Source organism: Rhamphochromis longiceps, linkage group LG7, assembly GCF_057381845.1.
Source record: "Rhamphochromis longiceps isolate RC_006_pf linkage group LG7, R_longiceps_female_GT1.1, whole genome shotgun sequence".
In the NCBI taxonomy this organism is placed as follows: Eukaryota; Metazoa; Chordata; class Actinopteri; order Cichliformes; family Cichlidae; genus Rhamphochromis; species Rhamphochromis longiceps.
In genome coordinates, this window is record NC_140563.1 from 29,645,578 (window position 1) to 29,667,942 (window position 22,365).

Consider the following 22,365-nt stretch of genomic DNA (forward strand, 5'->3'; position numbering starts at 1 on the left):
CACTAAAATAAATTATCAAAAGACTCAAATTTATGTCCTCAGAATTCATGATTTAAAAACAAAACAAAACCAAAAACCTTTTTAAATATTTTTATATTTAAAGACAAAAAAAATCAGATGACCTAAAATGTAGATTAAAATGTCAAAAAATATGAACACATCTAAAGAACACCAAAATCTTCCAAATAAGAGAAAAATGTCAAAAATATATCATCAAAAATGGAAACAGTTCGACTTAACCAAACAAACTGAAATTAAAAATCAAATGAATCCACTGCAAATAAAAACAGAGTACACATTTTTTATTTGATGACACACATGCTTTTATTTTGGTAGGTCAGCTGTCTGATGTAGCAGACAAATTATTTTCAGTTTCCAGAATAAATAAATGCCCAAAAAACACAGACAGAAAATAAAGTTTAAATATTTAATGTTTAAAATTTACTAAAATGAGAAAAGTCGCAGAGTCATTTTCTCAAAGCAGTGAACCATCAGGTGCAGGTCGCCTCCATCAACTGACATTCTGTGTGCTCCGGAGGTGAAGACATGATGATGTCATGGCAAAAACAGCTGACAGCTTCCTGCTGATGGCACCTGAGGTTGAAACAGACTCACTTGAGCTCACCTGACACACTCACACTGCTCAGGTGAAGCTGAAACCTTTAATGAGCAGAAAATGACCTTTAACGTTTCCTCGCGTGAAAAAACGACCTTCGCGTTCTCAGTGTGATAACAAGAAGTACAGACGACAAAATAAGAGCGCAATGAATGGCTGAAAGAAGGTGAGGAGAACAGGAAGTGAAGCTTTTGGCACAGACACGGCGAGGACATCCCAGTTACTTTAATAAGAAATGATGTCACAGTGAGATCAGAAGTGTTCAAAGAGGGTAGAACTCCTGAGAAGATGTCAGAGCTGTGGCAGGTCAGAGGGCGGCGCCAGCAGTTCATCCACTTCCTCCTGCAGAGCTGCGGCTTTCTCATTCACGAGCATCTGAAACAAAGAAACTGTCACAGTTAAACTTCCTGTTTCAGTGTTTCTTCACACTGTAATGTCATCAAACACGGAGACCGATTGTGAGTGTTGTCAGCTCCACAGAGCATCACATCAGTCATTTAACACCATCAGTACTCGTGCTGATTTCAGGTACGGTGATCAGCTCGTGTGGGCGCGATCTCTGAGGACAGTCTCACCTTGGCTGAGGCCACGATCTGATTGGCCTGTTTCCTGTACAGGTTCTGGATGGCTGTGCAGAGAGCGGCTGGGTCGGCGTTCGCCATGTGAGTCAGTGTCTTGTAGCCGGCAGCGTACAGCTGCTTTGCTCTCGACTGCAGGGAAAAAAAGAGGTGATGTCAGAGCTTCAGCTGAGGCAGAGGACATGGAGAAGCTATGGAGGCTCAGATGGTTCTCACTTAAAATCACCTGAAGCAAAAAAAAACTTTTCACGTTGAATAAAACTGTTCCCTTGATACAGAAACGTCGAGCATGGGACACCTCAGGGTTGCGAGCGCCGCCCATTTCTCTTTAACCTGCTGACACGAACATCAGCAGCTCAGCACGTTCACCGATGAGTCAGCGGTGACTGGGACAAAAGTGAAACATCTGGCAGAGGAGAGGTGGGACGGGCCGTGAGCCGAATAACAACCGCACCCGAACCACCTCCTGCTCACGGAGGTGTCAGCAGCACTTACATTCTCTCAGAATCATTAACACGCCACATTCAGCACAGGATGCACTTCCTGTAGCGAGTTTAAATATGTCTACAAAATAAAGTTCAAATAATCCTGAAACGTGACCTTTTAGTTTGAATGTCTCCAGAGTGAATCTGATTAATCAGGCTGAGTGGAATAAGCCGACATGAGAAACATCTGGCTCCCCTCTGCAGCGTTTTTAAACCAAAATATAAAAAGTGATCTAAGAGGAGTTTAATAAAGTGAAGTGTGAGGGAGCCGGATGCATCAGCGATCTTCAGAGAAGAAAGCTGTGGCCTAAATCCTTCTGAGCTTTCACGTCACAGTGAGATAAAGTAAAACTTTACAGCCATGATGGGACATTTCACACGTTAACATGACGGAGCGAAGACACAGAACATGAACATTCTCCCTGACCTTCACTACCTTCATCAGGTACACCTCCAGGGCTGCTTTCAGAAACATCAATAAAGAGAAGAAGAAGAAAGAATGGATGCTAACAGGATCAATGAAAGCTGACAGGAAGGAACTTAAAGCTGTAATAACCCTTTTACAAAATAAAACCTGAGCTGAGGTGGATGAAGATGGTGTTCATGTGATCAGTAACTGCTGAAATGGTCCACTTCCTGTGGTCCACAAACTCACGTGTTTATTACATAGAGATGGGAGTGTACTGGAGCTCTAATGTGCACTTGTGCAGGAAGTAGAATCGAGTGACAGCAGAGGATGCGAGCGCTGATGCGTTGACAAAATAACAGAACATGTTTTTTTTGTAAACCCTCCAAGCTGACAACAGGCTGATGATGTCATCACCCCGAACTGTGACGGTGCGGAAACTCATCACTCTTAACGTGTTTCAATGATGTCACACGAGCACACAGTAAGAAAAGGATGCAGGAGGAGAAAAAGAAAAAGAAGAAGAAGAAAGCAGGTGAAGAAGGTGTCTCACCTCCAGGACTCCGGCCACCTCCATCAGAGGGATAAGCTCCGCCTTCACGCAGTAACTGAGGCGCCGTGTCAGCTCGGCGAGCAGCGCTCTGAACGGCCAGAACTCCTCGAGCTCCTGAGACACAGAAACATCAGAGCATCACCATCTCACCTGAGACACACCTGCTGGCTCACCTTCAGCCTGCCCATTTTGGTATGACCTCCGGGTAAACTCCAGTGGTACCTCAGCAAAGTGCAGCACACAGGAGCAGAAGGCAGAGGCGGAGCCGAGCAGCGTCTGCACGAAGCCACGGCTCAGCTGGAAACGCTCGGAGACGCTCCAGACGTCCGTTTCCTTCAGCAGCGAGAAGAGAACAAGAGCGAGGTACATCCTCCTCACCGCCGCCAAGTTCACGCCCTGAAACAAACAGAGCACGCTGCTGAGCGGGGGGGCTCGATCACAAAGTTCAGAGAGCAAGAAGATTATGACGTCATCATAATCTGCCTTCATCACCTGCACCACTTGTCAGGTCAAATTCAAAGATCACGCTTGTCATATCCAGCGTTCATGGAGCAGGCTGAACTCCAGTCATGATTTTCGATGTTAGTAAGTTTCAGTGAAACGATTAAACTGACGTCACAACAACCTGCAGCAGAAACGATGATGTCAGGTCGCCACTCGCCTCCTTTGAGAAAGGCGCGTCTGTGACCCTCAACAGGAAGTGACTCTGTTTCTACTTCCCCCTCCGACGTGTCTTTACTGTGTCATTATTATTCACAGTTGCCTGCTCGTGCTTCACGTCTCATTTTTACTTCCTCACCATTTAAAGGAGCTTGTGGAAAAAGGTCACGACCTTTAACCTTTCGATTTGTGCCATGCAAACAACATTAACATTTCCTACTGTGAAGGTGCAAACATCCACCTCTGGAGGGTGGAGCTGGAGTAAGGGAACGGCCTGAGTCCGTCACATCACAAGGGTTGGGTATCATCACCGATTTCTATAATCGATTCGATTCAATTTGGACTCAGACAGTCAGAAATATTATAATTCTGATCATTTGTCAGTACTGACACTTGTGAGATGCCTTTGTGTCAAAGTAACTGAGGATAAAACACAGAAAAACATGGAGATTTTCCCGGCCTGTCTTTTTATAGCAGATAACCGCCTTAAAAATATTCTGCAGTAGAACAAAAACGGAAGAAAACCACGAATCAACATATGAACATTACCTGACGCTACTGAAGTGATGTAGAGCAAAGTCATAGAGGTTTAATTAGAGACATAGAAGTGTTTTGCAATTTGGCACCATTTGTAAAATTTTACATTTCTTTGGTATTGAACAGCAGAAATTAGGCTTTCTTGTTGGATGTTATCATTTTTGGAAAAAACAAACAAACAAACAGAGGCTGACAGCGCTGTAAACGACAGTAGACTGGTGCGTAATAAGCAATAATAATGTAATAAATAATGCAGAAAACAGATTTTTGATGGTAAACTGCTCTTGAAATACAGGGGGGAGGGGAGTGTGTGATTTTATCGTGGTGGAAGCAAAACAGCAAAAATAAGAGAGAATTCATGACAATGTGAAGTGTACTTTGGATCTTCTTTTGCTGCTGGTTCAGTGAATTTTGGTCAGAGTGACAAAACCTCCAGCTTCAGAATCTGTGAGATGTCTGCTTTCAGCACCGACGGCTTGTCAGTGCTTTGTGGTTACGTCTTTAGTCAAGTTAAAATCGATTTGAATTGGAAAATCGATTTTTTTAAACCCACCCCTACACATCACACTCGAGCTCGGCAGTTATAAAAAACTAATCTGACAGGATTAAGCCCGTCAGATCAGATCAGACCCTGAAATCCAGCAGTTCAAAGGGAAAACAGGATTACATGATCAGATTAAATCAGAGGAGCCAATACAGCTTTTTTTTTAAAAACAAAAAACAAATTCAGATCAAAAACTCCAGTTTTTGTTGCTTATTGGAACAGGATCAGGATTACTGTGATTCCAGCAGAGGGCTGGATTCAGGCTGGAAACATGAAATAAAAACTCCAGAGTTAATCAAACAAGAAAACTAGAACTGATAGACGGTGCTACAAACTGCATTACACTGTGTATTAAATACTATATTAACATAATAATATATTTTCATACAGTGATGATTATTTATGGAGCACTGTATTTCATACATGTGATATACATGTATAAATATTCAGGATTTGCGTTTTTATTCATTAAATTTAAAGCTATGAGATCTACATTAAACTGAGCTGTGTGTTATGAATGAAGAATACTGTCACAGTAGAGAACAGTTTAATCAATGCTCTTGATGTTTGCTGCCCTCTGCTGGTCATGTTTTACATTTTTACATGCTTTTACTTCAGGGGAGTAAAAGCATGACGACAGTGCACAAAGTTGCTTCCTGTTTCCAACCTGCTTTGCTTGCTAACAGCAGCAGCTCTTACTTTTGGCTTTTGTGGTCGTGCAGTTGTTTATGGTAAATGGCCTGCATTTGTATAGCGCTTTACTTAGTCCCTAAAGACTCCAAAGCGCTTTACACAACCAGTCATCCACCCATTCACACACACATTCACACACTGGTGACGGCAAGCTACATTGTAGCCACAGCTGCCCTGGGGTGCACAGAGGCGAGGCTGCCGGACACTGGCGCCACCGGGCCCTCTGACCACCACCAGTAGGCAAACATGGGGTTAGTATCTTGCCCAAGGATATTTGGCATGCAGCCAGGAGGCAGCTTGGGATCGGACTACCAACCTTCTGATTAGTGGCTGACCTGCTCTGCCACCTGAGCTACAGCCACCCCAGTTGTTTATTTCATGCAGCATTTGTATGAAAGAATTTTAAAGGTTGTGGATAAAATAATGAATTAGTGCTGATGAAATAGCTCTTAGTAAAATTAAAATAGTTAAGGCTCTTTTATGTTGGTGAATTTGGTGCCTGCCGCCCAGGTAAAGTATTGCTGATCCAGATTTGGTAAAGTCATCCAATTTTTTTTTGTTTCGTTTTTTTTAACTGGATTAGGAGAAACAGCAGCACTCTGTGAGATTTCACAGTGAAGCTGGATGTTTTTATCCTGTACTGAAGCTTTAATCTGTCTGGAAGCGTTCAGCGTGTTTTAATCTGAGCTTCTAACAGACCTTCAAAACCGCGGCCACACATCACATATCCAGATGCTTCCTCCATCACTCTGCGTTCACCTGCGCAGCTTCTGGTCTTCATCTTTGATTTCATGGATGCGTGTTCGTGATTCTCTCTTTACAGTCAGGTTCGAGTACATTTCACAGGTCACGTCTCAAAAACAATGAAATAAAACCTGAACATCTCAAGCATTAAATCTGTGGTCTGAACTTTCTTACCTTCTTTACTGTCTGTCCTGCAGCTTTTCTTGCCACGAAACTCTCAGGCACGCCAACAGCAGCTGACATCTTCTGCTCAGCCACAGACAACAGTGTGAACTGCAGATGAGGAAGACGAAGCAGAGAGCAGCTTGTGAGAGATGTGAGGAGGAGGAGGCCAAGAGGCTCTGAGGCAGGCTCTGCTTACCTGCCTGAAGAAGATCATCCAGTCAGGTTTGCACTGATCAATCAGGTCGTACGGGGTCACCAGGTAGACCAGGTGCAGGTAGCTGTTGAGCAGCAGAGACTCCAGGCCTTTGGAGAGGTCTTTGTAGAGGACCTCAGCATAGGTCAGATCCACCGAGGCTGAAGAACACCATGAATGCTTTAATTCATCGTCACGAATCATAACAGCTACAGACACACAAAACTACACCATCGCAGTTTTCTGACCTTACAAAAGGATCTTTGAAACTTTATTTAAGCCCAATGAATCGAAACATCTGACAACAGTGGGACCAGACTGGGACCACGGTGGGACCAGACTGGGACACGAGTTTACCCTGTTCAGGATCTTTGGTGGCCGGCCCAGGCTAAAATGACCCTCCATGTTTGAATCTGTTTTAACTCCTCCTCCTTTAAATCAACTGTCTTCTTATTGGCTGCTCCTCATGAACATAAGTGGGTGAGTCTTGTGTGTCTGAGATGACCATATTAGGGATTTCCCTCGCTATAACATCATGCAGAGCCAACAGGAGCAAAACTCTGCAACTCTGTGTTCATTGTTGATTTTCAGAATCATGATTAAACATGACGTTCTAAGTCATGTGAGAGGAAGTAAGGAGTCCTACAGGTATGCCGAGGGTACCTTTGTACGTAGCCTTTCCCAGCTTGGTGACCCGCAGACTCTGACTGTGCGAGTCTACTGTGATGAGCTCTTTCTCCTTCAGGACATCCACGCACTGCTGCACTGCCTCCAGCAGGCTCCTCCCCACACACAGCTGCTGCCACTGCACAAACAGCAGCGTTCCCTGCAGGAAGTCCTGCAGCTGCTCCACGGATGATGTGATCTGCAGAAACCACGAGACATAAGGACAATAGCACCAGTTGAATCAGGCTGTGATCTGATTATTTTTAAAAACATATTGATCAGGCATCCTGATTGGCCAGTTCAGCAACAAAAACAAGGATATATGGAAATATTTGGATCCATTATATTCTGTGAACTGAATATTTCGAAGCTTGTGTTCGTTAGACAATGTTGCCATCAGTGACACAAACCAAACAAAATAAAAACCTAGAATTACCTAGAATTAGCTAGAATGAACCAGAATTACAGACAGATTCACTGATACAGAAAAATCAGCTGCTTCTTTATAAACCACTAATTCAGTTTAGTTTTTCAAAATAAAAGCGAAAAGAAAGTCAGACCCCACAGAGGTACCATTTGATATTAAATAATGATGCAGAGATAAAAGAGATTAGCGCCTGCTGGCTAATCTGCTCGGATTTGGAGTGAATTAGAAGGATTTACGTTTAATCCAATGAGGGACAGGACGAGGCTCAGGAGGCCTTTTCCATCATCGTGCATCAGGTTGCTGTAACAGCTCTCCATCGGCGCGCACACCAGTGTTTTAGCCTGAAATCACACAAAAGCAGAATTATCTGACATCTGTTAGTTTAACTGAATGCTTTTATTTTGTCATAACTCACAGGAAACTGATCAGATTGTTTTAGCAGGAGTCGGAGATGGTGGAGAAGTCATAAAGAGTTATTGTTATGTTATTATATCGACCTTAATTTTATTGTTTTTAACACATTACCAGGGCTGGACTGGCCATCGGGCATACCAGGTATTTGCCCGGTGGGCTGCTTGTGATTTTTCGTATTTATGGGCCAATGGGGTTTTATTTCTTTTAATTTTTTAACGGTATAAATGAATGGTGGTGGATTAGCCAGTTGGTCGTGATCGACTCTGGGCTGGACCAATTACAGCCGAGGAGGTCGAACTTTAAAGTTGAGGTGAAAAGGAACGCAATTTGTGCCGTACTTCAGCTAGAAAGTTGCTAATTCAATCATGAAACTGATCAATGATCAGCTTTTCTCTCTGCGCCAGAAACAGAAACCTGTGGCTGTAGCACTAAACAACAGCAGCACGTTTAAGCTTGATCAGCTGTTGTTAGAATTTATTTAATATTAATTTCTCGTATCAGCTGATGTTTGCTGGAGCCACAGCTGTAAAGCTGCTGGTCATGATATCGGTTTGTATATCTGGTGAGAGGGAAACATGAAGATAAAACCAGGAGATGTCCTTACTGAATCATCAGAGCTGAACAGGTGATGGAGAAACAGGTTTACCTTTTAGGTGACATGAATGAGTTGAAGGGAAGTTATGAACTGTTTCTGAGAGACAAATAACACCAGGATCCTTTTTTTTATGTAGCTGACAGCTGGTAACTGTGCAGGGGCGCATCTAGCAAAGTTTTGCCAGGGGGGCAGGTAGGGCATTAACAGGGAGAGGGGGGCACAAAGAAATACTGTTCTTTCTTATTCTCATTTAAAATGTCTTGCTTTTCATGAATAATTATCTGAATCTTACAACCAAATTTTACATCTGATGTAAAATGTATAGAAATCCATTATTGTATTTAGTAAATATTAAGCCTAGTATACACCCTAGTAAGTTATAGTATTCTTTCCTTTGGGAAGGTACCATCTGTGCAGTCTGCAATTCTCTTGAAGAAAGATGTTGAATCTATTTAATTACTGGAGAAAAATAATAGATTTATGTGCATTTGTTTGATACGTGCATTAAATTAAAATCGGTTTTGTCAGTTAAGCATCTTGAGGCAGAGGGTGGGGGAGTGGTTCCCTATTTTTTTCCTTTGGCAACCCTATTAGTTAGGTATATGTAATTATAAATTAGGTTGTTTTATATTTTTGCTAAGTACTGTTTAGAATACCAGAATAGGGAGGATGGTGTAGGTTTAAGTTTATTATAAAGGCTTTATGGCTTTTCCTATAATACCATGGTGGGCTGGTCACTAGTCAAAATACCCGGGCTTGTCCCAGTCCAACCCTGCACATTACAGAGGTTTCTGTGCAGCTGCTGACCTCAAATAAACACACACAAAGATTTAATAAAGCTTTTAAACCTTTTAACTCTTTTAATTTAACGTTTCTTTGTTTTTTTAATAACCTAAAACAGATTTTATGCCTGCAGGTCTGTATTTCAGATATCTGAGGATTAAGAAAAGTATTTTGACATAATATTGTTGGAAAGCTTCAGTTTTTAGGCTCACTGTTTTTAATCAGACATCAGTTTGAGTCCCTCATGGCTCTAGTTACCATGTTCCTGTCCTTCTCCTGCAGGATCAGGATGCTCTCGCCCACCGAATCGATCCCCGCTCGGCCGGCTCGTCCGACCATCTGCTTGTACTGGCTCCTCTTCAGGAAGTCCGTGGCTATGTACGGCGAGCGCAGGATCACTCTGTGTGCAAACAGAGGTCAAACCGGGGTCAAACAGAGGTCAGATCATTTCAGCAGCAGCAAATGTGCATAACCTTTGATATGTACACATGAACACGCAGGTGAGCTCCTGACTGCTGTGACAGGAAAGGGAAAAAGCTGTTTAATGAGCGGCTCACCTGCGAGCAGGTAGGTTGATCCCTGCAGCTAGGGTGGAGGTGCAGGTGAGGAGGCAGAGGACCCCGCTGGAGTAGGCCTCCTCCACCAGTTTCCTCTCCTCGGATGTCAGCCCGCTGTGGTGGTACGCCACGCCATACGGCACAGTGACCTTTAACACCGGGCACAACGAGCCATTCCCGCTGTCCCGCAGCTCCCTGAGGAGGACGCCCTTCTCCTCCTCGCGGTGCCGCAAGAAGTCCCTGAAAGAGTCGAGAAAGGTTTCTGAGTCAGTGATTGGCATGGGCGGCAGAGTGGGAGGAGTCACCCAGTGGCTGCTGCTCACTCTTTCAGATATTTGCAGATCATCGCCGCCACATTCTCGCAGTTCTTCTTGGTGGGACAGAAGAGCAGACACGAGTGCGCTGGGATGACCTCAGTCACCAGAGCGATGATGTGATCCGGGTCGATCTTCTGCATCGTGCTCGAGTACTGCAGGAAAGAGAAAGACCAAGCACCACGAAAACGAAAGAGGAGGACATTAAACTTTAATTTACTGCAGGAAAAATGTCTCCTGTACATGTTAATGTGGCCACGGCGTGTTGGTGTGATCCTCCACTGTATTGTTAGAGTTAATTATGTTTTTTACTTACTTTAAAGTTGAGAAGACGTGAGAACCTGAAGCAGTTCTCTTCTTTTGGGTCCACCTCGTAGATGGTGTCGTGCAGTTTGACGAATTCCTTCAGCTGAACCTGGAAAAAATCAAAATAAAATAAATCACAGAGCGCCAATTTACCCAAACTCTCAAAATGAGTTTAAAAGACAGGAAGAAGCCCCGCTGATAGAAACCAGCAGTTCCATGCAACGATCTTGAAACACAAGTTCTCCTCTGACTATCACCAGCTCATCCACATCCATTTTCATATGTGCAGCTGATAAGTCGTGACTAATTCTGAGAGTTGCATTTGCATGACACACAGACCTGATTTTAGTTAATGAGCAACTTTAACAACGCTCAGTGAGCCCCTCAAACAGCTGCTCAGTGTCAGGAACTGTTTTCAGCGGTGGACTAATCTGTGTGTTATGCTCGAGCAAGTCCTTGTGGAAGCAGGAAGTTAGGGTCAGTGTTCACTCGAGGGTTTTATAAGGTTCGGGTGCAGCTTTGATTCAATCACTTACAGGCCTGAAGTTGTTCGTGTAATTTTCAGCCCTCAGAAACATCTGCAGGTCTTTGATATTCCCCAGAGTGGCGCTCATTCCTATTATCTGAGTTGTTTCTGGAAAAAAAAGAAAAAGAACCCAAAAGCAAGAAGTTTGTTTTTAACTTAAGGCTGGATTGAGTTATGGAGACTATAAGAAGACACTTACTGCTCACATATTGAACTTTGGCCAGAGTCATTTCTATAATGGCCCCTCTGCTGCCGTCACCCAGCATGTGAAGCTGCAGAAGAAACAAAATCTCAGTTAAATGTCCTCCAGCCGTATAAAACACCTTTCATCCAAAGTGGGAGGTACCTCATCAACCACCACCAGTCCAAGGTTATCCAGCCTGCTGCTCTCTATCAGAGAGTTGACGAGGCTGTGAGCCTTCTCTATGGTTGCGATGTAAAGGGACGTCTTGTTTCTTCTCTTCACGGGAGGAAACCTGCCCTTGCTGCCAGCGTACTCCTCCACCATGAAGTCCAGCTCCAGACCAAAGCTTGCTAAACCACGCACCTGGAAAAGTGAAAAGTACTTCCTAAGAGTTCAAAACGAAGGCTGTTAATGTCTCTGAAAGGTGTCCCACAAGGCTCTAGTTTTGATCCTCTTTTATTTCTTATGAACATAAATATGATAATGATATGATTAGAGATGGAAATCGAGAGTAGTAGTGCAATTCCTTGGAATCGTTAATCTGCCTGCCTATGGATCCTGCTTATCAGTTCTTGCACTCTCACTACGATCAGCTGATTTCAGTTTGTGTGCCAGAGGAAAATAGTGGTGCAGTCTTCAGTGTGGACATGGACATGACTTTTATTTTTATTGCACAAAAGGATGAGAGTGTGATGGTAAAGTGGAGACTGCTCCAGGACAGAAAAACGGCATCACTGTTAACACAGCTTCAGCTCTTCACAAGCACCTGCACAGCCAGCATGCTAACACTAAGCTAGCCAAGAGCCCAGAGCGATTTTAAAGCTGAGTGAATGCTGACCCCAGACCAGCACCGTGATAAAATGAATCGTCATTTGTGTTGAAGACAACCATTGCTGAACTTCAACAGGTAACAAACTGATAAGCAGTCAGGCCCGTTTCTACCTTTTCATGTTTCTAAAGTGGCATAGAATCACCATGACAACTGCTTTAACCTCCTAAGACTCGAACTCTTCCATGGCATGCATTTTTAATTTATCTTTAATATTTGGGCATATTGGGACCTGATGAATGTCAAAACAAAGAATTACCAGATTTTTTTTTTTACTGATTTTTGTTTCTAAGAAAAATGAGAGCCACATGAGGATATTTGTTTAAAATTTCGATAGAACAGTAGTAGTATAATGTCCTCGTAAGCAATGTTCCCTCTAAGCTGCGCGCGTGCGCAATTGCGCACTGCTGGCACGTCTCTGCGCAGAAAAAATCTGCGTTGCGTACAAAAAAAAATCTAACCTGAATTGAAATTAAAGTAAATACGCTAACAATTCTGTTTGGCAGTAAGTGACTGGCTGCTCCCGTATGGGATTAGAACGATGCCACCTTATTCCATAGTTCAGCCAATCACGCGATTCACATTCGTATATACGCAGCTAATCAACGTCGCTGACAGGCTATGACAGCGTCCTTATATGCCGACGCCGGTGTTTTATGCTGGGCAGACACTGTGCGATTTTTGGCCCATTTTGAGCCGATTTTTGAGTCGTGCGACCGTTTTGGCGATCGGCCGGATTTTGGCCTTCATCGTGTAGTATACGTGGGGTAACGAGAAGCGATTGAGACCTCACGACCAGCTCCCGATCATCAATCGCTTGGTCGTGAGGGTGTCACCGCAGTTTCTCACACTGCGCACGCGCAAACACAAATGTCAGCGAAAAAGACGGCGCAGCACAGCAGTGCAGCGTGTGATCTGGACACAAGCGATGGAGGCACAACTTGTAGAACTATGGCAAGTTCATCCGAGCCTTTTCGATGTGGCCTCACAAAATTATCACGACCACAACAACCGTGAAAATAGTTGGATCTACACTGCTGCTCAATCACAGCTGCCTGATCAATGTTTTTCATTAGCAATTTAGCAAAGTTGATGGTGGCAGTGTGCGTGTCTGTGTGAGTGAAAGACAGAGAGAGAGAGCGACAGATTTTCTGTTATAACCTTCATTTTATGGACGCACAGTGTGAGCAGTCGGGTCGCATCAGAGCATCGGGCCGTATAGTGTGAGACCCTGCATCGTGACCTATGAACTTCTAACCCCTGCGAGTCAATCGTACAGTTTGAGCAGGAGCTGAATCGCGCGACTAAAAAAAAATCGCACAGTGTAAGCCCAGCATTAGCTAGCAAAGCGGCTGATGTGGAGTGAAGCCACGTTAATGACAACGTGTACAACCACTGGAGATGTGAGCAGGACAGACGGAACAATTGACGGAAAAGGTGTGGACTTTATACCAGTTTTTAAATGGTGTTGATAGGCCACGTAAAACCAGAGTTATGATAAAAATATGTGCAATGTAACGTTCTGCATTACTTTTAAGAAAAGTGCTCAGTGTAATAACTTTTTTACTTTACTTTTTTGAGTAATGACCCCAACACTGATCACAACAAAGAGAGAAAATACCTCCAACATGCACAAACCTTTGACCACACTGCATGTAATTAATTTGCATGAATGTAATGTCTTTGATATGGTGCTTAAAGATGGTGGTGACTCTCAAAGTGGAGCCAATGAGAATTGATAAGGAAATCGATAATCCACACTACCATGGCAGTTTGTATCACCCCACAGTGCTATATTTCTGATTTTTATTTGTATTTCTTCTAAGCGCAAATTAAAATTTACGCTTAGAAGAAGTTTTATCATTTTATATTTTAAGTCAAAACTTGTTATCCCACACAACCAGAAAGTCATTACTTCTACTTCTCTTTTATTCCACAAACACAAATATTATTATCCTCTGATGTCAAGTTCTATGCAGATGATATACTTTTATATCTGAGACCAAAAGCTAACTAACCATTTGCTCGTGTTCAGGAGTGAGAGTAACATCAACAATAATCCCAGTCTGAAAGTTTCCCTACAGAACATTAAACAACATCGATTAATTTTACTCATTTGCCTATTACCCATTAGCAGCTCAGTAGCATCTACTAGCATTTATGCATTCTGTTGACAAAACAGACTTTTCTGATATGTTTTGATGTTCTGTGGTTTCTGTACCTTCTCCTGCACCAGCGATATGTAGGGCAAGATGAACAGACAGTCCTTCCTCCTGCACAGCAGTTCTCTGAGGATAAGGATCTCTGCCACTAGAGTTTTCCCACCACTGGTGGGAAGGGAGTAGATCAGATTCTTCCTCTGCTGAACACAGTCCAAGTTCAGACACGTCTGCTGCCAGTCTGAAGAAACCCAAAAAAACAAAACCGGTTGTAAATGTCTTCACTTGACTTATTCTGTGCAGAAACTACAATATTTCAATTTTATTGTGATATACAAAAATCTCACCATACAAACTCTGGATTCCTCTCAGTTTAAACATCAGCTCCTTCACTTTGCTTGGAAGCCCAAAGAATGGCCCAAGGTCAGGCATGTCAGCAGAGACAGTCTCCATGGCCTGCATGGCGACGTTTATCTCCTCAGAAACCACCGCCTCCTTCAGCATCGCTGTCCGTGAAACGGCAGAAGGAGCCGCTGCGTTGCCAAGCATCGTCCTCTTCAGCTGGTCGGCAACGCTCCTCCTCGCTCCGGCTGGTCTCCTGAGTGGACCCTCTCCGTTTGCTAGTCCTCTGAAAGGCGTTGAGGTTTTGTCTCTGTCCTGGAGTCGGCTTCTCTTCGCCTTCTCCTGAACTTCCTCCTGAAACTGCAGCTGGCTAGCCGGTAGGTCCTCGAAGGGTTCATCTCCAAGGCCGTCCAGAATGGAGTCTGAGAGGACATCCTCGTCTTCTGGTTGTTGCTCCACCCCTCGAAGCCTTTCATTTTGCTCGGCATCATCCAGTTTTGCAAGGACAGACGAATCCCCTAAGATGCTGTCATAGTCGCCAAATAAATCCTCGCTGTCGCTGCAGTACTGCCAAGAAAAAAAGAATACCACCAGCGTGGACTTCAAACAGGTTATTAATCGATCAGGGCATCATTTTTCTTTCTGATTTCTGATTACTCTATGACCAACTGAGTCATTAAACACATCGGGGAGGTGTTCACTGAGCTCAGAGATTAGGTGAGGAGGAGGCCCATTTTCTCACAGACTTCAATGCACTCAGACTTGAGGAGAGTCGAACCCTGCTGGTCAATATGCAAGATGTACCTCCACAGTTCTGCTTTCAGCCATGATGCTGCTGATCCTCCTGTTGGAGTTGCATAGCGGGGAACAGACAGCCCCTCCCCTCTTCCTGGCAGGTGTCAGGTAAGCTTTCAGGTGGTCTCTCGCCCTCTTCCTCTGACAGACTCGTTTTATTTTGACTTCCAGCCTTCCGTAGTTCATCCCTGTGAGCGCAGACCCCTGCGGCTACATGTGAAACACAATAAACATTTTATAGTTCTCGCATACTTCACTAACCTGCTGCTGCAGCCATTTAAACGCCACCTTAAACAAGTTGACGTTAAATGATGAGACCTAAAAACACCAAAGAGCCCACACAGGCTCAGTGAGCAGCTAGCTAGCATTCAGTTACAAAAACTACAAATTAATCACAAACAAGCTCAAATAAATAAAAGTGTGTCCATGGAATAACTTTTAACACCACCAGTAATAATAACGTTCACTAAACGCGCATCTACAGCAGCTCAGCGAATCCTTCATTCAAAATAACTATCATTAATCCTGGAGTGAGAGAGAAATGCCACCATCACTTCCGCTTTCGGTTTACTGAGGCGCTAACTCTGAGTTACAGTCGTTCAAAAAGTGTCAAAACGTGCAATTAAACATCTCGATTAGCTTTTAAATGCTAAAAAATTAAGTCTTATCAAACCTTAATAATTAGACGCCTTGGATGAAAAATTTAGTTTCGACTGAAAACGGGTTAAGTCTGTTTTGAAACGGTAATTAGATGTGATGTTTGCCGCTCGGATAGTTTAGGAGTTTTAGGACAGCTGTACGTGGTTTCAGTCACGTTTCAATGACAAACTGCAACACCGCTTTAACATACATTAATAGCAAGCTGACAAGTGGCACAAACTAAAGCTAATCTGAGGCTTAGGGCTGCTTTTCCCAAGACTTTATGTGTTCCGCGTGATTTCTATCTTGATTTGGTTTATCTTTGGAATGAGTAACAATTAAACCTTTCCGTAAAAAAACTCAAAGCGAAGCGTTATATCTCATTAATATTAAACATTTAGATTGTGTAAATCCGTGAAATATTAAAAACAGACAGAATACTTCTTTTAGGTTTATATTTTAAATTTAGTGACATCGTCCAGTCACAGTATATATCCAAGTCACAAGCAGCCTTTGCGGAAGTGGTTGGAAGTATTTCTCAGTTGCAGCGGAAGCGGTTCCTGTCCCGTGTTAGGTCAACATGTTGTGTCTGAGGGAGTTGCAGAGGTGGAAACCTGTCTTATGTCGTTATGGAAACACAGGTGAGTCGTGCGTAACACGTTAATTACAAAAATAAAAGTTTAACTCCAATCCTTCTGGTGCAAATGCTAACTCTAGCCGTGCTGCTTCCGTGCAGGTGTGCGGAGCTTCGCGGTCGCAGCAGATGAAGCCGGACGGACGGAGGGCGGGGTGGGTGCTGAGTGCAGGCTGATGGATGCTCGCCGTTGATTTCAGTTTGGTTATGAAGATTTGTTTGTGTTTTTCAGCTGGTGAACATGGAGAACCCGTACAGAGAGCGCCAGAAGGGCTGCGTCCTCTGTGACGTCACGGTGGACTTTAAAAACATCCAGGTGAGTCAAACGGGAAGAAACAGCTCTTCACCACAGATTAAATAATGAGAAACACGCTGAGTGAGATTATTGTCAGAATATCTGTGACCGGGGAGATTATAATCAGTTTATCAGAAATCAGGCCTTCACCTCTGACCTTTGCGCTTGGGTGCACACCTGAAGCAGCAGCTCTGCTCCTCCAGGTGTGTGACAGGATCTCCTGATCCCAAGTCAGACTGAGTCTCAGTTCAGTCGTGGATTAATCTGAGTTTGTCGCCCTGCAGCTGCTCTCTCAGTTCATCTCGCCGCACACGGGCAGGATCTATGGCCGCCACATCACAGGTGAGTCTTTGCCCGAAACAGGTCATCTGGATTAAATCATCATCAGGTTGGGTCACACCTCCTTCTGTTTTTTCAGGTTTATGCGGAAGGAAACAGAAAGAAGTGTCGAAGGCGATAAAGAAGGCTCAGTCCATGGGTACGTTCACAGCATCTTAACTTTCAATTCTTCTGTTTCGTCATTTGATTTGTTTGCTGTCATAATCTCAACTTTAATCCCAATTTTTGTCTGTTCTTTTTTTTTTTTTTTTTAGACTAAATTATTTAATTTTTTAAATTTTAGTAAATTAATATTTGATGACCCAATTAATGAAAAGCATTTTTTGCATTTTTCCTCTTTTTCATATTTTTGCCTTTTAACAAATATAATCCAAACATTCCCATTTTCGCCACATTTCTAACATAATTATATAAGAAGCGTTTCCCTCTGAGCTGAGCTACTGCTGTTAATATAAACTTTTGTTTGCAGGTTTCATGTCAGTGACGCACAAACATCCACAGTTCATGAAGGACCCTAACATCTGTGGAATCAAACATCTGGATTAGTGTGAAACATCTGTGTGTCTGTGTAAATAAAGTTTCTCTGCTGTCAGTTTGCTGTCGGTGAATTTCTTGGGCCAAAGCGTCAAACGTGAAGCGTGTCCTCATCAGAGTAAACACCTCTGCACGGTTTCTTAATGTGAAGGAGTTTAAACACTTTAAAAACACTTGCTAATTTTTTTTTTTTTAATTTGGACCTTCTGAAAACTGAAAGGTTGTGACGTCATCTGAAGACCTTCAAACATCACACTAAACAGAGAATCTATAAAATATTCTATCTATAAAATAATGACTGAAATATTGTTTTCCTGGATTCTCTTTCAAAGTTTGTGTCACTGGAGTTTAAAACAAAGACAATGCGTGAACTAACGTAACCCGGGATCTCTGAAGTCCCGTCGCCTCGTACAGAGCCGGTAAAACCCAGAAGGTTCGTGTTTATGGAGAAAAATCAGTTGGCCTCATTGAGCCGGTGAGACCGGCTGTGGGAGAAAACTCTTCTTGCATTTCATCAGTTTTTAGAGTTCTCACCACCACCTGGACTGGACCGGACTCTGTCGTGGGCTGATTCTGGTCCCCAAGCCACATGTTTGACTCCTGATTTATTTGAAACAGAAAATAAAAACAGGCAGGTTTGTGTAATTCAGAGCTTTATGATTTCTGCTGCAGTCTGAAGATAAACTCGAATGACCGCACATGGTCAGACCTTTAATGGAACGCACGCTTCATCCTTTACAGTGAAAAATAAAACGCAGTGTGAAACAGTTTCTTTGTGAGCGCGAGATCAACTGAAGGTCAGGCAAAAACTTTGAAACCAAAGAAAAGGTAAAAACCCGATGACTCTAAAACCGAACATCTGGAACAAACACCAAAGTGTCACAGCTGGAAGTCTAAATCAAACCAGTCCTCCATCTGAGCGTGAAGAGTCTGAACTTTACACCTGCTCAGGTAAAAAGAACCTCTGCTGTCCTTTTTTGAAACAAACTTTATCAATAACAGTTCTTTTAAACAGACCGGTTCCAAAAACATCCGACAGAACTTGGATACGTCCTGGACTCAGCTCTTGCTCCTCCTGCGTTTCCTCTCCTTCTCTGGCAGCATTTCCCTCAACCTTTTACGGCAGTTTGTTGCGCTCGGCGGCGGCGCCTCCCTTGCTGTCGTGGAAATGTCATCTGTGTGGTCAGGAACAGGAAGTCCCTGCAGCGTGAGCGTCTGAGTGTGGAAGAGCGGCGAGGAGGCGAGCAGCGCCCTGACGGCCTCCTGAAGCAGCCGGTTTTTCCTTGGCTCGCCGGGGTCGGCGGCGCTTTCTGTTCATGGAGAAAGTGCAAAAGTTCAGAAACATTTTTACTGCAGGTCATCAGCCAACCGTGATTTTAAATAAAGACATTAAACTGGCACTTCCTTTTTCCTCTCCTGTCAGGGTTTTCACCTTCACCTACCACTTTAATTATCACTGCGAACCAAATATTCATCATTATTATTATTTTAATTTCTAACTGGTCGAATTTTTAAAATATGAAAAAATCGAAAAATTCTCTCCATGAAAATGCAAAGAGCGACTTCACAGTCTGTGGAGAGCACGCCAAAGCAACACGCAGTGATATAGACCTAACCACGACAAAATACTGGCCAATCAAAAGCTCACAAATCACACAACACCTTTGACATTATGAGACTAACTCTCAGTTTTCCTTGTCCACATGTTAGCACGGAAAGAGTTTCTGCGTTGTGTTTTTAAAATGCTGGGCTGATCCTGAGACGTGTCTCTGGTGTCGGGAAGAGGCAGATACCGGAAATTCATCTAATCCCGCTGCTGTGTGAGATTAGATAAAATAATCTGAAACCTTTTCCTGATTCGCTCTGCTGTCTCTCTCTGAGCTTCGTCCTCAGGGCTGACACCTCCGTCTGCAGCATTTCGACCAGGCGTTCGCTCTCCTCCACGTCTCTGCACGTTTTCTGTTCACAAACAGAAGGATGCAGAGTGAATCAAACAGGAAGTGAGGTGGCAGGAAGTTCAGGTGCTCTGACAATTTTGCTCACCTGCAGCTCCACCTGCAGCGAGTCGTTCATCTTATTCACTTCGTTCACCTCCTTCAGCAGCCCGCTGGAGCAGAAGAACTTTGACCTGAAACAAAGAGATCTCAGTTATGCCAGCAGAAACACAGACACGGTGTAAACGTGCCAGCGTGGGCGGGGCATACCCGTGTTTCTTCATTGTGAGGCTGTAACCGGCTGCAGAGCACGGCGCCGACACCTTCCAGTAAGAAAGCTGCTCGAGGAGGCCGAGGTTGGTGATGAGCACGGGGACGTTCATGAAGTGCCTCCACAGGAGAAGAAGAAACACAAACCATAAGGAAAAGACACGAGTCAGTTAAACGTGGAAACACCGAGCTGTCCACCCGCCTCCACCTACCTGTTTTCATTCAACGTTCCTCTAACTGACCTGATTGCTTCACCCAAAGCTGAGATGTTTTAGACCTCTGTGACTGACCTTAAAGCCTCACCAGTGTCCCTGAATGCCTCCCAGTTGTTTTTATTCACTTTAAAAGCCAACTGGAGCATTTTAATAATTATACAACATTTCACTTCATTCACACTCAGTTTCTTCTGATATTTAAGTTGCCAGCACCTGCTGAGTAAAATGAGGTTTTTTCTTTTCTTTTTATATAAAACTAAGAAACATTCATCCAACACAAACAGGTGGCAGTGACCTGGTTGATCAGCTTTAACAGTAAAAATTATCTTTAAGAGGTTTCATACGGGAACTTCAGGCAGACAGAGGTTTGGCAGTCTCAGATTCTGATGGTGTTCCTCAGGGCATCGTTCTGGAGCCCCGGGGTAGATTATTTTAATCTAATAACTTAAAAAAAAAAAAAAAGCCCACCTTTGCTAACTCTGTGGACTGATTTCAAATGTCACCAAAGGAGCAACCTCCCACAACACAAACTCCACATTTGGGTAAAATCTATGAGATGATGTGTCTTTGTAGAGGATTAAGAGACAACGCTAGAGAGCAAGCTGATATAAAGATATTCAGGTATACTCAGAGCGCCACCTGCTGCGGGAGATGAAGGCCGAGTACTCCATCCTGTGCGTGGAGCCTGGCGGTGTCGTCTTGGTGGGAGTCAGCAGCACAAAGATCATGTGAGGGTTGGAGAGAGCGCTCTTCAGGTTCTCGTGCACCAGCTTCTCTCTGAAGGTCATCTGCTGCTCCGAGTTCCTGCGCTGCCGGTACCAGCCGATCACGCTCTCCTTCACAAGCCGAACACGTCAATCACATGATCGCATCATGCCGAAACCTTCTCCCCACCCCACTCACCTGCTTGTTCTCTGCCAGCAGCTTGTGTAGCTCCTCCGCGTTCACCTGTCCATCCCTGCTGTACAGACTGACACACAGACACACCTTTACATAAGAACACAGCACACACACGATGGCATGATTACGTCACGATGCATCACTCACGTGTTCAGTCTGTGGCAGGCGATGTGCTTCTGGACGTCTGTCAGAGAAAACAGACATTCCTAAAAGTGTACCAGTAACTGTAGTACTCGTGTAACCGTACAGTTAATTGAGATGCACTTACTGTATGTTTCCTCGATGTGGATGTGATCGGCCTGAGAGTCGCTGATGGTGACCTGCTCGTCAAACCTGCTCTCTCCGAGGATCAACCCCTCCTGATGGATGAATAAAACCAGATATAAAAACCCTACATCTATAAGCATTTGTTTACTGAATATAATCATTTCAGCTACAGCATTTTTACATAAATATTAAAATATATGCCAAATTTACCAACAGACCTACCTGAATACTTGAATGTATTTGATTATGTTTCACGCTAACGTTTTCTTGTCAGGAGCCATTTTCATTAAACTTTACATTTTTTAAATGTAGTCTGGTGTATTCTGAAACACGGTGGTGGACGAGAACTGAGCACCAATTTTTCAATTAAATTATGTCTTCAGTAAGATTCAGTAGTTGGATTAACCATATGCCGAATTTACCAACAGATCATCGTTAATTTGGGGATCTGTTTAAAAGTGCACGAATAATAATAATCGGTGTTACATTAAAACCTAAAATCTGTGAATGGAGTGTGGTTTGCACCGATGGGAATGGTTGAAAAGGAGCAGTAACATCTCGGGTTTCATGCAAAACTCGACTCGCGTAATCGTTCCGTGTTGGATCATGGATGTACCGAATTTTCCTACAGACCTGTCTGAATATTAAAATATTTTTTAATATGTTTTACACTGTTTGACTTCTTACCGGGACCTGGTTAAATTAGTAGATTTTTGAATGGAGTCTGGTTTGTTTGGAACCTGAGAGCGGTTAGCTAGTTTAAAAGTTGAAGAAACACCACAGGGGGAGTTTTGACTTCACTTAGACGACAAACTGTTCTTCGCTGCATCAAACGACACGCTGAAATCCGAATAATTAAACTAATAAATACGAATTTATCAACTTTAAAGCCTGATACTAACACCTGGCGCGTCTGTTCTATTTGCTAGCTTTCCCAATAATACTACATAATCACCCACAAAGGCTCAATAAGAATTCATCAGTTTTAATGACGAGTAAAAGAGCTCATTACCACATCGGAGTCACTGTTAACGTGCTGAAACATGAGGGAAGCTAAAACGATCCCGGGCAAGCGGACAGTGGGCTCCGCCATGATGCCGTTTCATCACAAACACAGACGCGTCACATACGCGCAGTCATACGCTGCGAATTTTTTTCGTGCGCAGCAGGCTCCGCTGCAGGAGGAGCGGGCTGGTTAGCGAGCTAACCATAAAACGAGCGGGCTGAAGGTTCAGTTTCTCCGGACAGCAGCACCCGCGCGCCTCTC

General features: G+C 43.6%; 3 protein-coding genes across 3 annotated transcripts; 1 reads left to right on the forward strand and 2 right to left on the reverse strand.

Annotated features, from left to right (window-relative positions):
• Positions 1-298: 298 nt before the first annotated feature.
• Positions 299-16,100, reverse strand: helq (helicase, POLQ like). Its single transcript, XM_085413271.1, has 18 exons — positions 15,081-16,100; positions 14,282-14,843; positions 13,997-14,175; positions 11,109-11,309; positions 10,962-11,034; positions 10,773-10,870; positions 10,247-10,345; positions 9,940-10,085; positions 9,617-9,856; positions 9,318-9,459; positions 7,504-7,608; positions 6,838-7,039; positions 6,178-6,335; positions 5,991-6,089; positions 2,861-3,034; positions 2,639-2,752; positions 1,192-1,326; positions 299-991 (listed from the first exon to the last, which is right to left on the reverse strand). The coding sequence occupies exons 1-18, from the start codon at positions 15,255-15,257 to the stop codon at positions 908-910; spliced, it is 2,988 nt and encodes a 995-aa protein (XP_085269397.1). The 5' UTR covers positions 15,258-16,100; the 3' UTR covers positions 299-907.
• A 132-nt stretch (positions 16,101-16,232) lies between these two features.
• mrps18c (mitochondrial ribosomal protein S18C) lies at positions 16,233-17,570 on the forward strand. Its single transcript, XM_085413274.1, has 6 exons — positions 16,233-16,351; positions 16,447-16,499; positions 16,577-16,660; positions 16,924-16,981; positions 17,058-17,117; positions 17,448-17,570. The coding sequence occupies exons 1-6, from the start codon at positions 16,291-16,293 to the stop codon at positions 17,522-17,524; spliced, it is 393 nt and encodes a 130-aa protein (XP_085269400.1). The 5' UTR covers positions 16,233-16,290; the 3' UTR covers positions 17,525-17,570.
• Positions 17,571-18,148: 578 nt separating this feature from the next.
• Positions 18,149-22,338, reverse strand: abraxas1 (abraxas 1, BRCA1 A complex subunit). The gene is made up of 9 exons (XM_085413273.1): positions 22,111-22,338; positions 21,100-21,190; positions 20,979-21,015; positions 20,835-20,901; positions 20,571-20,767; positions 19,717-19,836; positions 19,556-19,640; positions 19,360-19,471; positions 18,149-18,822 (listed from the first exon to the last, which is right to left on the reverse strand). The coding sequence occupies exons 1-9, from the start codon at positions 22,189-22,191 to the stop codon at positions 18,572-18,574; spliced, it is 1,041 nt and encodes a 346-aa protein (XP_085269399.1). The 5' UTR covers positions 22,192-22,338; the 3' UTR covers positions 18,149-18,571.
• Between the last annotated feature and the right edge of the window lie 27 nt (positions 22,339-22,365).

Bases quoted from the DNA above. Each gene is read 5' to 3' on its own strand.
- abraxas1 (XM_085413273.1), bottom strand. From the start codon at position 22,191: ATGGCGGAGCCCACTGTCCGCTTGCCCGGGATCGTTTTAGCTTCCCTC. The intron at 21,191-22,110 runs GTAATGAGCTCT...TTCATCCATCAG, and splicing joins TTAACAGTGACTCCGATGTG to GAGGGGTTGATCCTCGGAGA. The intron at 19,641-19,716 runs GTATGCCCCGCC...TCTTTGTTTCAG, and splicing joins CTCACAATGAAGAAACACGG to GTCAAAGTTCTTCTGCTCCA.
- mrps18c (XM_085413274.1), top strand. From the start codon at position 16,291: ATGTTGTGTCTGAGGGAGTTGCAGAGGTGGAAACCTGTCTTATGTCGT. The intron at 16,982-17,057 runs GTGAGTCTTTGC...CTGTTTTTTCAG, and splicing joins CTATGGCCGCCACATCACAG to GTTTATGCGGAAGGAAACAG. The intron at 17,118-17,447 runs GTACGTTCACAG...TTTTGTTTGCAG, and splicing joins AAAGAAGGCTCAGTCCATGG to GTTTCATGTCAGTGACGCAC.
- helq (XM_085413271.1), bottom strand. From the start codon at position 15,257: ATGAACTACGGAAGGCTGGAAGTCAAAATAAAACGAGTCTGTCAGAGG. The intron at 6,336-6,837 runs GTACCCTCGGCA...GGTGTTCTTCAG, and splicing joins GGGAAAGGCTACGTACAAAG to CCTCGGTGGATCTGACCTAT. The intron at 2,753-2,860 runs GTACCACTGGAG...TCTGTGTCTCAG, and splicing joins GTGTGCTGCACTTTGCTGAG to GAGCTCGAGGAGTTCTGGCC.